The sequence below is a fragment of the Solanum verrucosum genome, unplaced genomic scaffold, assembly GCF_900185275.1.
Source record: "Solanum verrucosum unplaced genomic scaffold, falcon-dt-bn FXZP01000222.1, whole genome shotgun sequence".
NCBI lineage: Eukaryota > Viridiplantae > Streptophyta > Magnoliopsida > Solanales > Solanaceae > Solanum > Solanum verrucosum.
In genome coordinates, this window is record NW_026020027.1 from 714,083 (window position 1) to 728,757 (window position 14,675).

At 32.6% G+C, this 14,675-nt stretch overlaps 3 protein-coding genes across 4 annotated transcripts in view; 1 reads left to right on the top strand and 2 right to left on the bottom strand.

The window, feature by feature from the left end:
• Positions 1-14,675, bottom strand: part of LOC125821133 (uncharacterized) — a 167,244-nt gene that overhangs the window by 126,464 nt on the left and 26,105 nt on the right. The gene's annotated exons all lie outside the window — the stretch shown is intronic.
• Positions 2,335-5,934, bottom strand: LOC125821141 (chlorophyll a-b binding protein 7, chloroplastic). Its single transcript, XM_049500551.1, has 5 exons — positions 5,738-5,934; positions 4,858-5,043; positions 3,958-3,995; positions 3,013-3,527; positions 2,335-2,550 (listed from the first exon to the last, which is right to left on the bottom strand). The coding sequence occupies exons 1-5, from the start codon at positions 5,791-5,793 to the stop codon at positions 2,533-2,535; spliced, it is 813 nt and encodes a 270-aa protein (XP_049356508.1). The 5' UTR covers positions 5,794-5,934; the 3' UTR covers positions 2,335-2,532.
• On the top strand, positions 8,190-14,200 carry LOC125821138 (uncharacterized). The gene is made up of 9 exons (XM_049500549.1): positions 8,190-8,389; positions 9,230-9,301; positions 10,288-10,377; positions 10,850-10,892; positions 13,051-13,157; positions 13,383-13,478; positions 13,567-13,757; positions 13,881-13,950; positions 14,046-14,200. Exons 1-9 carry the CDS (start codon positions 8,198-8,200, stop codon positions 14,142-14,144), a joined length of 960 nt encoding a protein of 319 aa, XP_049356506.1. The 5' UTR covers positions 8,190-8,197; the 3' UTR covers positions 14,145-14,200.

A 14,675-nucleotide genomic window follows, 5' to 3' on the forward strand; every position in this document is an offset into this window, starting at 1 on the left:
TACATGATTTGTAATATCCATTAACGTATTGCCTTATTTTATGATGTGTTATGGAGTTGTTTGCTAAATTTTGCATGTGAATTTTTGCTTCACTTTCTGTATTGGGTAGAAGCTGGTGGATTGTTGACAAAGTAAATAAACCCACATGTTAGTGATTAGTATCCTTCACAAGACAATGCATCACATTTATATTAGTGACGTGAGTTTCTGACTTCCGGAAACAACCTCTCTATCTCTACGTGGTAGGAATAATGTTTGCGTATACTCTACCCTCCCCAGATTCCACTTGTGGATTTCACTGGTATGTTGTTGTTGAGACTTCAAGATGGAGAATTTATTTTCAAGTATGACTCATTGACTCCCTTTCTTTTGTCTCATGGTTCTTAAGTTCTTAAAGGTGTTTTTGCACTATTTATGTTTTAAAAGTAATTAATGTTGCTCTGTTTTTCTTATTAGGGTATTCATTATTTTGAGCTAGAAACTGTACTCCTTTTTTTATGATTTCACATTTGTTGGTTAAGCTTTATTACATGATATGTCTGCATTATATGCGAGAAAATTTTCATTCGTGGGTGACATTCGACAAAGCAACCTTGGTATTCAGCTTCAAGTTGTATAGTGGACAAAAGGCGCTACTTTGCTCTAGGATTAACTATGCTGGTAACAAAAAACAAGCAGGTTTTCCATGATGTGATGCTTAATCACTATGAAATGTGACAACCAGAATTGAGGCATGACCATAAGTGAAAGGAGGAAGAAACACACATCATATCTCTCTCTTATTGATATGAAATACAGGGTCGGCTCAATGCTAAATGCCTTTAAAAATGAGGCAACCGTCTTAGACCCCCAAATTTGAAGGGCCCCCATTTTTAATAATAATAGAATTATTATAAGTATTTTTTAAACAAAAAAAAATATATTTTGTCATTCTTTTAGTTTGTTTCGAAACATTAAAGAATGTTTCTTTTTTTTTTATCAATTTTTAAATTTAACTTCCACATGACATGTTTAAGATCACAAAATTAAAAAATATTTTGGTGTATATATATATATATAGAGAGAGAGAGAGGTGTCAAAAATGAACCAAACATAGGTAACCCTCCCAGAATTTTAAGGGTTGGGCTCAAGATAATTTGAATTGGGTTCAATCTCAACCCATTCAAGCCTAACCCATTTTAAGAGAATCCTCAATTGAGCCCAATTCAATCTTCAATTTCAACCCGTTTTAAAACTTTTTACTAAGATATGTTCCTATATTAAAGGCATGAATTATTATCTATTTAACATCTTTTAGGATTTATCTATCCATTTGTTACTTTTTAAAATAAAAATAAAAAATTGAGCTGAAATTCGAATTGTGATTATAAAAGTTAAATATCACTATGTTAAAATTATTGAGATTAATCGGGTCAAATTGGACGGGTCAAGACCCAACCCATTTTTTAGTACATTTGAACCCAAAGTAAACTTGGGCGGGTCAAAACCCAACCCGATTTCTATTTCAACCCATTTTAATATCTCAAATTTCAACCCAACCCGCCCATTTGACACCCCTATATATATACACTTAAACTATATATATATAGTTTAAGACCATAGAAAAAATAAAGCTTAATAACTTTGGATTTCAAACATAAAAGCTAGGCCTCCTATTATTTATATTTGGCTTTAAGGCCACTAATTTGCTTGAGCCGCCACTGATGAAATATGAAATAGGTGTATTAATATGAAATTGTTATATTTTGATTTATGCTTATTAATGTTGATTTGATAATACGATCGGGTTCACAATAAATTCAATGGGAAGATTTTTGTGGTGGCGAAATCTCAATTGGCTGAGCTACTTGTTGAGAAAGGCGAAAAAGGTTGGTTGACACTTGAGTTGCAAATTCAAAGATCATGTGAATAGAGGAAAACTGATTAGTATGTTTATTTCTTCATATTTTGAACTTTCTCGTTGAAAATTTTGACTCCGGCATTGAATTTGAGTTGTGGTTCTCACTCATCAGTTTACCTTTTTAAGATAAAATGTATGTCTAACTCTAACCTAAGTGTCTATAAATCATCATTCCTCATTCAAAACAAAACTTGAACTTTTGTTTGGTTGAAATCCTCTTTTCAGTTTCAGTTTGTCCTAAAACACATCCTAAATATTCCATCTATAGTACTATAGAGGAACACTGTTCTTCCTACCGCGGAACAGAGATGATGTGATGCAATTGCTACTTTACATCGAGCACCCATGTGTATTGTAGAAAAAACTTACTCAACACCGTTTATCTTAGTCAACTATTGCGATAAAAATCTTCTCTTATGCAAATGCGACGAACATATATAAATAGGCTTTTTTGATCTGATACGAATTCTCAAAGGTATTTGTACACTGAGTCTTTTTCTACAGAAGGGCAAACCAAATGTAGGGATACTACATTGAGTGGCAAAAGAAACATTCAAGCTTTCTTTGCACAAATCTACTTCAAATGTTACTTTTACGCATCATTACAACAAAAGGTATTCTGCTTCTGCTTCTCACTTGGGACTGAATGCCTGAAAAACACAAGTAGAAACAACTTTAGTATCTTGAATTGTCGTCAAACTGTGTTAAGTCAAATAGTGTCACATAAATTGAAACTGATGGAGTAAATGATTATCAGTGTAGTAGGTCCAGATTTTTTTCAAAAGAATGAGCTATTAGTTAATAAAAACAGAGTGTAAAAATATAGTTTCTCCATGCTGCATTTAACACCATTTGATTCCAATGTTTAAAAATATAGTTTCTCCATGTAAGTCTAAAACAACAACAATTTCTCTGGTTTGAGTTTTCTTTCAAACCAAACAAACGACACATACTCCCCCGTTTCAATTTGTTTGTTTAGTTTTCACTTGACACATCATTTAAAACATTAAAAAAGACTTTCGACAAAGAGACATTCTTTTTAAATAGAGTAAAAAGGAACGTAAGACAAATAAACTGAAACAGAAGGAGTACTAAAATGAGGTTGTACTTACAGCAAAAATAGTGGCATGACCAGGATCAGCTAGGTGAGCAAAGAGGTTATCAATAGGGCCTGTTCCAGTGTAAATGTGTTGGAACCATGCACCCATAACGGCTAACATAGCAAGTCTACCGTTCTTAATCTCCTTTGTCCTCAACTCCTTTATCTTTGCAGGTGAACCCGAACCCCAACCCAAGGGATCAAACCATAAACCTCCTGGATAACCAACGTCTGTCCCCGTGAGCTTGTTGTTAGGGAAGATTGGGTCTGTGTTAACGCATCCAGGCTTGATGATATCTGCCCATCTTCTTCCCTCAGCCCAACCTATAAGTACCAATTCAACGATGAAGAGAGTCGTTGTGTCGGTGAAATATTCTTGTTCACCAGCAGTGTACCATGAAGGTGTGTTAAGGATTCCAATTTTTGTGAGTAATTCTGGAATGAAAATTCCTGCAGCTCCCAACATTGCCCATCTGCAGTGTACAATTTCTGCCTGTTGGTTCCATCTCAAGCTCTCTGGATCAGATCCTGTACTCAAATGATATATATCCACAAAATGATGATTAGTTAATGATATATATGTATGAATAGTGCGTCGAACATAAAACTTGTGATTGGTAGTAAAACAAGGATTCGCTCGTTGAGACCTAATTCGATCTTCAAAGAATTCTAGAGATATTTTCTTACGAAGTTAGAACTTTCCCATTTTAATTTGTTTGCCTAGTATTGGTTTAGAAAGAAGTTTAAGAAAGTAAAATAAAAAATCGAATCTTTTGGTATTAAACTAAAAATATATAAAATGTACTAAAATACTCTTTAATTATGTGATCTTAAACATGTGACATGCCACGTGAAAGTTAGAATTAAAGAGTTGTGAAAATAATATTCTTTTTTAAAACTGATTAAATAAAAAAAAAAAACAAATAAATTGAGACAAAACGAGTAAATGGATATATACCGAGGCCAAGAGGATCGAAACCGAAGTCTCCGGGAAGGCTGCAAGGCGAAGAAGCAAAATAAACTAATTTCAGCATATAATCAAATACAAGTTAATTAAAGATTGAATGATTACGAGTTTAATATCTGATCTATCACGAAAATGAATAAAAATAACCAAAACACATTTAGATTATTCTGATTTTTTCGAGTTTCATTTATGAACTATCATGTGTGAATTTCTTAACTAAATTATCATTAACTATTTATTGAAGCATACATCAACGGCCAATTATTTCATTTTCTGACCTGAATGATCATAGATGGAGCCACAATTTGAAGTTTAATTTTCTTTTTTAAATTGCTTGTGATCTAAATCAATAATTTGTATATTCAATGAAGTTCTTTCGACAAATATAGAATTAAGATCAAAGCTATAAGGTTCGATCGAACCCGTAATTAGTACATTGGCTCCCCCATAATAATGACAATATTTCACAAAGAAAAGGAAAATAATTAGTAGTTGTAATGTGTTTTACTAATATAAATAGTCGGTTCATATAAAAAAGATACATAAGTGTGTTTTTTAACTTGACATCATTTCACAATTATGTCCTCCAACTTTGAGTGTGCACAAGCAATAACTTAAACTTGTATAAAATTGAATTAGTATATGTATGAGACCTACATGACATTATACACGTAGGAGACCATGTAAGATACAATGTCACGTTAGACGTGTGTGTCAACTTATTCAACTTATACAAGTTTAAGTGTCTACTTATGCACACTCACAGTTGGATGACATAAATATGAGCTGGGGACAAGTTAAATGACATATTTATGTACTATGCCAAGGAAACAAACATGTCTACTAATCCAGATATGACACTTGAAAAATTGAAGCTAGATCATGACTCACCTGCCATCAAGCCATGGAGGAGGGGTGCTGCCAGGGAACCAGAGGGGTCTGTCTGGGTCTGCAGCAACACACACTGTAGTCGCACTTCGTGCTGCAGGTGTAGTACTGTATTTGCTTACTCTCAATCTTCCCCCTCCAAGGAATGAAGCTTTTGTTGCTCCTACAATTGATCCATTTCTCCTCGAACTGCAACAAACTGTCTCAAATTATTTGTCGTTTTTTCTTTTCTTTACACACCTTTAAGAAATATTCTATCCGTTTAATTGTCTCAATTTATATGATAACATTCAACTTGTAATTGTGATAACTCGAAAAACACTACTTAATTATTTGGGTAAGTATAAATCATCTCATTAAAAGTAACAACAAAATTTAAAGGTAAAATATTTTCAATAAAAGAAAAATGATGTTGCCTATTTATTGATATCTAAGCTATAATATCTCTTCATTAAATATTTACCTAATATATGTTAGCTCCGTTAATGAGTAAATAATTGTCAAAGTCATGCTAGCTTATCAACAAAAATGATTAGAAAATTTAAATAGACACCTAAGAATAATTAAATTATTCATTTCTGATCTTCAAAAAAAAAAAAACTTTTGTTTAAACTTCTAAAATTAGTAAATAATTTGAGATAACTATTTTTAGAACAAATACAGATAAAAATGAAACAAAGTAAGTGGTATATTAGAATGCTACACTTATTTAAAGACATAGTGATATAGTTACATGGATTCGAGAATGGTCACTTCAACACACTTCGTTGATATTGATAGATCAAAAACAACTTTTTCGATGTTATATTAAATTTTTGAACACCTTTAGTAAAATTTCTAGTTTCGTCGATGGTCAGTGATATGGAAATTGAAGAGAACTTGCCTTGGAGAAGAAAAAGCAACAGCAGCAATGGTGGATGAAGCACAAGCAGAGGCCATGTCGGCAAATTCTTCACTCTTTGTGTTTGTGATTATGAGAGATACTAAGGACAATGAGATTTTGTGGTATTTTTATTATGAGAATTGGCTTATCTTGATGGATAGAAGAGTCAATATGTGATTGGCTACTTAAATTGCCATGTGGCAACCACAATCCAATATTGTGGTTCTTATGTTTTGTAATTGTATCCCTTTCTATACCCTCTATCACACTCATCATGTCCCCATTCTAATAGTGGTTGGAATTTAATTACTTTTCGATTAAATAAAATCTGCATATATTCTATCATTTTCAGATCTTATATAAGATTATATTTGAGTTTGTTGTTATTGTTAACAATGTAAATATTTGTTTTCTCTTATTCACCTGTTTTATGCATGCTTTATTCTTCCAACTCTTTTTTTTTTTGTTAAGACGGCGAAGTCAGAATTTATTAAAGGATTTCAAAAGATAAAGAAATGTATACGTGAAAAAAAACAAAGAAGTTCAACATCTACTATATATATTTTAAAAAATAATTTTAATCATATCATGTTCAAATGAACTCCCTCCCGGGGGGGGGGGGGGGGGGTCAAGGAGGGGTCATTTGAACTCCCTTCAATGAAAAATCACATTATTTATATAAATAATTTTTTTATGTATCTGTAATAGATGTTGAATCTCGTTTAACTTATTTTTATATTTATTTTTTTCATCTTTTGAACTCATTTGGTAAGTAGATGTTTAAACTCAAACTAATTTTGAACCAACTCCAATGGACGTTTCAAGCTAATGCTTTACATTTTCAACTATGAACTTCAATTTTAAGTCATATAGAACTATTCAAACCATCAACGAAAATTGTTCCCAATTCAAGAATATAGATCCAAAAAATCGTATGGAAGCTCGTCAATTTTCATGGAATTTTGACATTCTTCAGATTTAAAAATTGCAGTTATAAACTCAATCAAACCCAATATCGATGCGTGTCTAGTGGTGTTAAAAGAATATGAAAAATCATTTGAATCGACCAAACTTAAGCGTACCGAATTGATTTATATCATTTTTTCAATAAAATCGTGGATTTTATGTAAATGTATAACCGTTCTGAACAATTGGGATGAAACTGAATAACCTTTCATGTATGTAAATATATTTTACATATTAACAACGTGTTAAATTTAATATATAAAATAAATTTTTTAAATATATTTTATAATTTTTTTCAAATATAAATATAATCTAGGTTCTAGGCCTCTAGTGATTGGACGACTTTGGGTATTTACTCTTTAATTAGTTTTTAATTAATTGGGTTTAAAATTAAAAGATACTATAATAGATACTCTATCAAACAATACAACAAAACATATGCGAGTACTCCTATTAAATGCTTAAGATAAAACAATATGACAACATGATTTTACATTGTTGACTTCTTGGTGAAGAATTGAAGTGTTTTTTCAAGAATATACTTGCGAAAGAATTTTTTTAATAATAACATATTTTGAGGTGATACTTTAAAAGTGGAAAAAATAATAAAAATTAATCAAGCCATACTGATTAAAAAAAATCTAATATTAGTTATACATTATAAAATACCCAAAAAGTTGAGATGATATAATTTTTTAAAAATAATCGACCGAATCGTTCCATTGACACCCCTACTCATAACTTGCAATAAAATCTTCCAATTTTTTTCTGTGATATTCTTCATTGGGAGAGAATCAATTTCAATCATCACTCTATCCATTATTTTACGATAATATAAAATAACATTAAGCAAAAACAAAAAAATTAACTTAAATCACACGAGAGGGAAGAAGTCAATCAAAATAAAAGTAATAAATTGAGTCTAGTTAAATTAAGGAAAAATCCGATAAGAAAAATTTTAATTATAAAAGAGATTTTTTAAAATAACTTATAGCTTCTTAGCTTATTACCCAAGATCATTAAATATCTTGTAGCTTCCTAGGTATTACTTATAAATCGAGATATTAGAACTAATTTAATTTCTACTTGAATAATAAATATAACAAATTTTAGTAATAGAAGTTAACGTTTTAATTATGTTGCTTAGTTTATAAAGAGAAGAAAAAGAATTATAAATTTATTATATATAATATATTTTACACATGTATTATTCAGTACAATTCGATACAAAAAATTATGTGAATTTCTAAGGTTTATATACAATTATTATATTATAAATTTATATAAAAAAATTATTATTTTTTTTGTAAAAAAATAATAAATTAAAAATGGATTCCATGGGTTAAGTGGTTTTAAGAAACATGGACACCTCTACATAATGCCACGGTTTTAAATGAAACGGCGGATTTCGTCTTTGTTTAATCCGAAAAAAGAGGGAAAAAAAGGCAGAGAAAGCGAAAAGAGGAAAACGAAAGAGAGCATTCGATTGAGGGCATGACAAACTTAACTCAGTTCTCAATCGGCGCCGCCGGAGGTTTCGGAGGTTTTGGAGGAGTTGCATCGCCGTCGTTGGCCGGTGCCGGAGCTTCGGCTAATAACGATCGCAACATGCAATCGGCTGAACAGCTAGTGCTTGATCTCAGCAATCCTGAACTTCGTGAAAATGCTCTTCTAGAGCTTTCTAAGGTTTATTCCTCTCACTTTAGACGTTCATTTTCATGTTTTTGTTTTACTGTTGTATAGTTTTGTTCTTTCAATTGACTCAGCAGGCATGATTTTGTATAAATCAATTATGGATTATGGTAAAGTTTTGTATATTTGAGAGGTTAGTACCTAGGGCTAAAGTTTGAGAATAGTAGAAGAATCGAGATACTAGGTTTTGATGACTATTAAGATGCTTATCACTTTAGAGAGTTGAATTCACCAAAAATTGAGATGGAAAATGATGTTATCGATGTTTAATGAGAATTGTAGGAGGAAAAAAAGAGGTTCAGAGGTTTACTTCCATATTTTGTTTAAGTGTCATATCGTTTTGTTTTTTATATCGACTCCTCGGGGCATGATTTTGTATAATTCAATTTTGGATTATGGTGAAGTTGCCTAAAATTGATAGTTTAGGCATCAGTGTTTCTTCCATGTCTTAGAGCTAAATTTGAGAATTGTAAAAGAATGGGGATGCTAGGTTTATTAGACGCTTGTCACTTTAAGAGAGTTGAATTGTAATTGAAGCAGCAGTGGTATTTTATTCGACTTGATAAAACTGGACTAATGAGGCTTCTTAACTCTGTCGTCTCCCTTAGGCTGCGTAATTGTAATTTCTTTTTTTGGATCAATGGATGAACAGTTGGTGTCTACCCCAGTACTCTTATTTCGCTGCTGACCCCTCTTCAACAATGTACTCATATTTGTGAATATGTGGAACACCAAATAATTTGGCATTTTGGATTGGGTATCATTTTGTTGTTATGCTAAATAGTATTAAGATTTACCTAAAAAAGACTTATTGCCTTTGTTTTTCTTTTCCAGAAAAGGGAACTTTTCCAGGATTTGGCCCCTTTATTGTGGAACTCATGTGCTACTATCGCTGCTCTGCTACAGGTATTTTGGAAAGTGTTCCATTATAATTTAGAGTTCATTTCATCTCTCAGATGCACATGAATGTTAAAGTACCACTCCATGTAATTCCAGCATTTTGTCTGTCTGTTTGTACACACATTTCTTCAATGATTATTGATTACCTATGCTTCACACTGAATCATTAAAAGCAAGAAGTAAAATGAAGCATACAACAAAGATGTTAAGGAAACATCTTAATGACCTTTTAATTGGGGTTTCTTAGGAACTCAAATATTTAAAATTGAAAGCATCACATAGAGTCCTAGTTTTTTCTTTCTTAACATCTTGTAGTCTCTTATGATGATAAAAATTTTTTGTGAAATTTCTGACTGCTTTGGAGGGAGTGGTGTTAGTCCCACATTGGCCCATGGGGTGCTTCCCTTTTTGTAATTTGTACTCAGCTCACAACAAGGTTGGTTTTCCAATAATGGAAACTAGACAATGTATATCATTTTCATTGTATATGTTGGATTGCTTTATCATTGACTAGAACAAAAATGGAATAAAATGATTTGAGGTAAAAATTGGAAATAAATATACATGTAAAGTCTCAAAATAGAATCCCAATTGCTTTTCCGTATTTGTTGGATGTTGATGAAACCAATGGAGCCAAAACCCCACTTCGAGGAGACATTAACCCAAAAAATGAAAATATCACTACTAGGAGGAGAAATTATTGTCATTTAATCTAATCTCAGTTTAATTGCTTTTGTAACTTGACCCAACCTGGATGGTAAACAAAACCTACTCTATGTAAGTGGTTGGATGCTGTATCAGAAGCAATATTATTGGTTCAGTTACTCATTCTACTGATAAGATTTTGGACTTCTGTTCTCAACTATTTAATTTGTATTTCTTGACCTTCTATTGTTGATATTTTCTGGCCAGCTATTTGATTCTTATTTATATAGTGTGGAAGTCACTAGCTGTTTCTATAAGTTTGTAAACGTTAATTTGCATGTTTGCAGGAGATAATTTCTATCTACCCTGTTTTGTCGCCTCCAACTCTGACTCCTGCACTATCCAATAGAGTTTGTAATGCACTAGCACTTCTTCAGGTATATAAACTTCCTTTCCTTGTGGACTTTTTCTCTCTGATTCTTGATACTGTTTCTATTGTTTTTTCTTGCTGTTAATATTTAAAGTAATGAGTTATTATCATTATATGATCTTTATAACGATGAAATTTCGGCAGTAGGTGTAGAGAATTGGATATGCTTGGGGTTGTGTTAATATGTATTAAGAAAGGTGGAGGGTGAACACAACAGACTGAGAGGTGTTCAAATTTTTAATTTTTTTCCTTGTAAAAAAATACCTGTTAGTAGTGAAGTAGTTTTGAGTTTATTTCTTTCTTGGAGCATGGAAGTATCACTTCCAAATATCTGTTGTTATCATAGTGCCAAGTGTTTTAAGATGTAATTGTATTCCCAGTTTCCCACTATGCCTCTCTTATTTAGTTTTCTTGCTGGTCAAGGTCAAATCTTCTATCTTTCCTATTGAAATAGTTTCTGATTGCTTTCTATTTTGCAGTGCGTAGCCTCTCATCCTGACACCAGAATGTTGTTCCTCAATGGTAAAGATTCTCTTCCTTTTTTTGAAGTTCTCTTATCTGTTTGTTAATGGCAATAAGCTTGGCCTTTTTGATATACAATGACTGTACTTTTAGGTGGAATGCCGTTGGAAAGCTAGAATATTGTTGCCTATGTTTATTTGCAGTTGCTTTTGGGTGCAAATTCTTTCCATAGCAACTACACAGACCCAAAAATCTCAACTCTCCTCATAGTTACATCTCTTATACCTTAGGCACTTGCTCAGTGCTTTTTCACTTAACTAGCTTCTCGAGTGTAAATATACCCATTCATATAATAGCCATTTGTAAAATAATTTCAACACCATTAAAAGCATTTTTTGACTAAATATTTATTTATGAAAGAATAAAGTACAAGTTTTATTGAACGATCAATATGGATCGCTGTATCATGACTTGTTTTTCAAGCTCAATGATTAATTGTTTCATCTGAATCTTCAATGATGAAGAATAATTTTTTTATCAGATGCATATTATTTTTTACTTATTTTGCTTTTATGAGTACAAAAATGTAATAAAGCATATCTTATCTAATACTTTTTTTTATAAATGATATTTGTGATGTATGTTCCTATTCATAAAATAAATTCAAAAACCACGGTTCAGCATATGAAAGCTCTAGAGAAAACTAAAACTAGTAATGGTTGTGTTTGGTTTGAAACCCACTTATTTTCCAATAAGACATTTTCTAGGATATCACTTTTCGTGGAAAACATTTTCCTTCATAGCATATAAATGCTCTTGGGATAATATTTCCTTACAAGTTATGGTTGTGTTTGCTTTACAATTTCAACTTTAGAAGAGGTAAAGTTTTGATGACATTGAACGGAAACAGAAATAGAATTATTATGGGAGACTTGTTTAAAATATTTCTGATAAAGAACTCTTTGCTCCAATGAAGCATACAACGCAAGTAGTGTTTAGATTTTGCACCCGAATTTATTCGGCAACCGAGCTCTTCATGATTTATTAGTTTGTAACTGTTTGTATGATCTGCTCCGTTGTGAACTCACGTGATTCAGTTTTCGTCCCTTAAAACGGAGTATAATGTGATTATGTTGTTGTGCTTCTGTGTCTTTAGTATGCCGATCGATTAGTGATTGATAGTCCATAAAGTTGCACAATTTGACATGGTTCCATACTAAAAGTGCAGAATTTGACCTACTGGTTCCATGCCACTTCAATCTCCTCTTATTGATCAAACATTGTATATTTTTTCCATAGTTCCTTGTATAGCCATGCTCTGCTCTGCATCACCCATAATTCCGAAATTTAGTTTAATACTTAGTTAACACTTCAAGAAAGAAAAAGTGTAGAAAGCAGATTAGTACTTGGCTTGGGGTTTGTTTGTAGCCATTTGGTTTTTAACGCATCATTCATATGATTTAATGGTTTTTTTTCTTCTATAAGTAGTTGGCTAGAGGAACATGGAAGGGGTCTCTTCAAAGAGGTGTCTGTTGTGTGTATTTGTAGTTTTTTATTTAAAAAAAAGATAAGATAGTAATAAGGATATTTTTGAATTGAACTTTCAAGTTAGGGGTTTTATGTTTTTAATATAAAATAGATATAACTCTTATTTACTTGTCAAAGGGAATTCCACACACACAAGTCAAACAGTAAGATCCAAATAGTATCACATTAATGTGACTTTGCATTCGTTTGATAAATCTTTGGGGCAGAATTCGAATTTGATTTACATATGAAGACATTGAACTTGGATTTATCTTATCCAGGACTTATAGTAAAAAGAAAATTATACTTGGGTTTTCTTTTCCTCGGAATTCACAACTGTCGAGTAATAAAGACCATCCTTCCTTGGCAGTCACTGATGTCCATAAAGAGGATGAAAAAGATTACATGTTTGTGGTCTTAGGTTCATTGAAGCGCTGGTCGGTGTAACACAAGCATGTTGTCTTGGATAACTATCCCAGCCCCATATTATTCATGTACAATGCTTTGTAGGCTTCAAAAACTTAAAAGTACATCTCATTAAAAAAAACCAAATCAATGGACTTCATAATCATGATGTGTTCTTGAGATCTGGATAGAATTTTGTGTGATGATAATTGTAGTTGTGATCCTTCATAGTTGGGATATATGGTTTCCCTTGAATAAATCTTTCTGACTGTTTTCTACTTTGCAGCACATATTCCTTTGTATCTGTACCCCTTTCTTAATACAACGAGCAAGTCAAGACCTTTTGAATATCTGAGACTTACAAGCTTAGGTGTCATTGGTGCCCTTGTGAAGGTTATTGTCTACTGTATTTCATGCGTCTCTTCTTCTACTTCCATTGCTGTTAATGTAAACATTTCATTCATGATCATATCTACAGGGAATGACATGAGAAGGAAACCATGACTAGTTATAATATCAGGAGCTAATGATGCTATGTATGATATGCTTAACCTACCTTATTCAATTGTTATTCTAAAGGTTTAAGGTACTTTGTTTCTTTTGATTTTCTCTGTGCAGGTGGATGACACTGAAGTTATCAGTTTTCTTCTTTCAACAGAAATAATTCCGCTGTGCTTGCGCACGATGGAGATGGGGAGTGAATTATCGAAAACTGTTAGTCCTTCCCCAAAGCCAGTTTCCAGTAATGTCCTTCCTCGATTTAATTAGATTTTCATGCATCTAACTTTGTTCATGCTGACAGGTTGCAACTTTCATTGTGCAAAAAATCCTTCTAGATGATGTGGGTCTGGATTACATCTGTACCACAGCGGAAAGGTTTTTTGCAGTAGCCCGAGTTCTAGGGAATATGGTCGGCACACTTGCTGAACAACCTTCATCAAGATTGCTGAAACACATAATTAGGTGCTATCTTCGTTTGTCAGATAATCCAAGGTTAGTTTTCTGTATATCAGCATCCTGGTTTTCCTTTCAGCTTGCTTATGCGTGACATGTCAGAGTCCTCTTCGGCTTTCTCATTTCTGTGAGGCTAAAGGTGATGTGCCTGGTTTATGGCAGGGCATGTGATGCACTGAGAGGTTGTCTTCCCGATATACTTGGAGATACCACCTTCCAGAGTTGTCTTCGTGTACGTAATACTTGACAATATAAGTAGCTCCCCCTGCATTAGACCCTTGTTATTTTTTTCTGACCATGACCACCTTTGTTGTGTTATGTTATCAGGACGATCCAATGACGAGGAGGTGGCTGCAACAATTGCTCCATAGCGTTAATGGGAATCGGGTTGCTTTACAGGCTGGAGGATTTGATCATATGCTGTGAACTGAATTTCATACAAATAGAACTTAAATAAGACTTCCTAGTCTTTTGTTGGAGCACTTTAGAATGCATTTATGCTGTAGTCCATTATGTGAATAATTATGAAGATTATTATTATAAGATTAAGAATATTATTGGACCATTTAGCAAACCTTTTTTTTGGTTGCCTACTGTGTCGGTACTCTATTGTCATTGGGAAACGACTAAATCTGACTTTGCGTTGGAAAGTCTCATATTGAGAGTAAAGTGCTCTCTAACCGGAGTACTTACCGATTCATCATAATTTTTGTTAGTCCTCCTAGTAAATATTTTTATTGCAGATATGAAAGCAGTCGCCGTTAATGGGATATATAAATGCCAGAAAGACTGCATTTACTGAGTCGACTCCCCCTGTTTAATGAAGTCATTCATGTCATTAGTGCTCAAATTAAAGATGATTTCTTATTTTAATATCACATCTTGCATAATAGTAATATTGAACTGTATCATTCTTGGCAATTGGCGTCATATTTTTTTCTTTGTTGTATTTTTTTT

Excerpts from the sequence above, each read along its gene's own strand:
- LOC125821141 (XM_049500551.1), bottom strand. The coding sequence starts at position 5,793 with ATGGCCTCTGCTTGTGCTTCATCCACCATTGCTGCTGTTGCTTTTTCT. Across the intron at positions 3,996-4,857 it reads CCTCCATGGCTTGATGGCAG|CCTTCCCGGAGACTTCGGTT; the intron begins GTGAGTCATGAT and ends TTCGCCTTGCAG. Across the intron at positions 3,528-3,957 it reads TTTCGATCCTCTTGGCCTCG|GATCTGATCCAGAGAGCTTG; the intron begins GTATATATCCAT and ends ATTTGAGTACAG.
- LOC125821138 (XM_049500549.1), top strand. The coding sequence starts at position 8,198 with ATGACAAACTTAACTCAGTTCTCAATCGGCGCCGCCGGAGGTTTCGGA. Across the intron at positions 10,378-10,849 it reads ATGCACTAGCACTTCTTCAG|TGCGTAGCCTCTCATCCTGA; the intron begins GTATATAAACTT and ends TCTATTTTGCAG. Across the intron at positions 13,479-13,566 it reads GGAGTGAATTATCGAAAACT|GTTGCAACTTTCATTGTGCA; the intron begins GTTAGTCCTTCC and ends TCATGCTGACAG.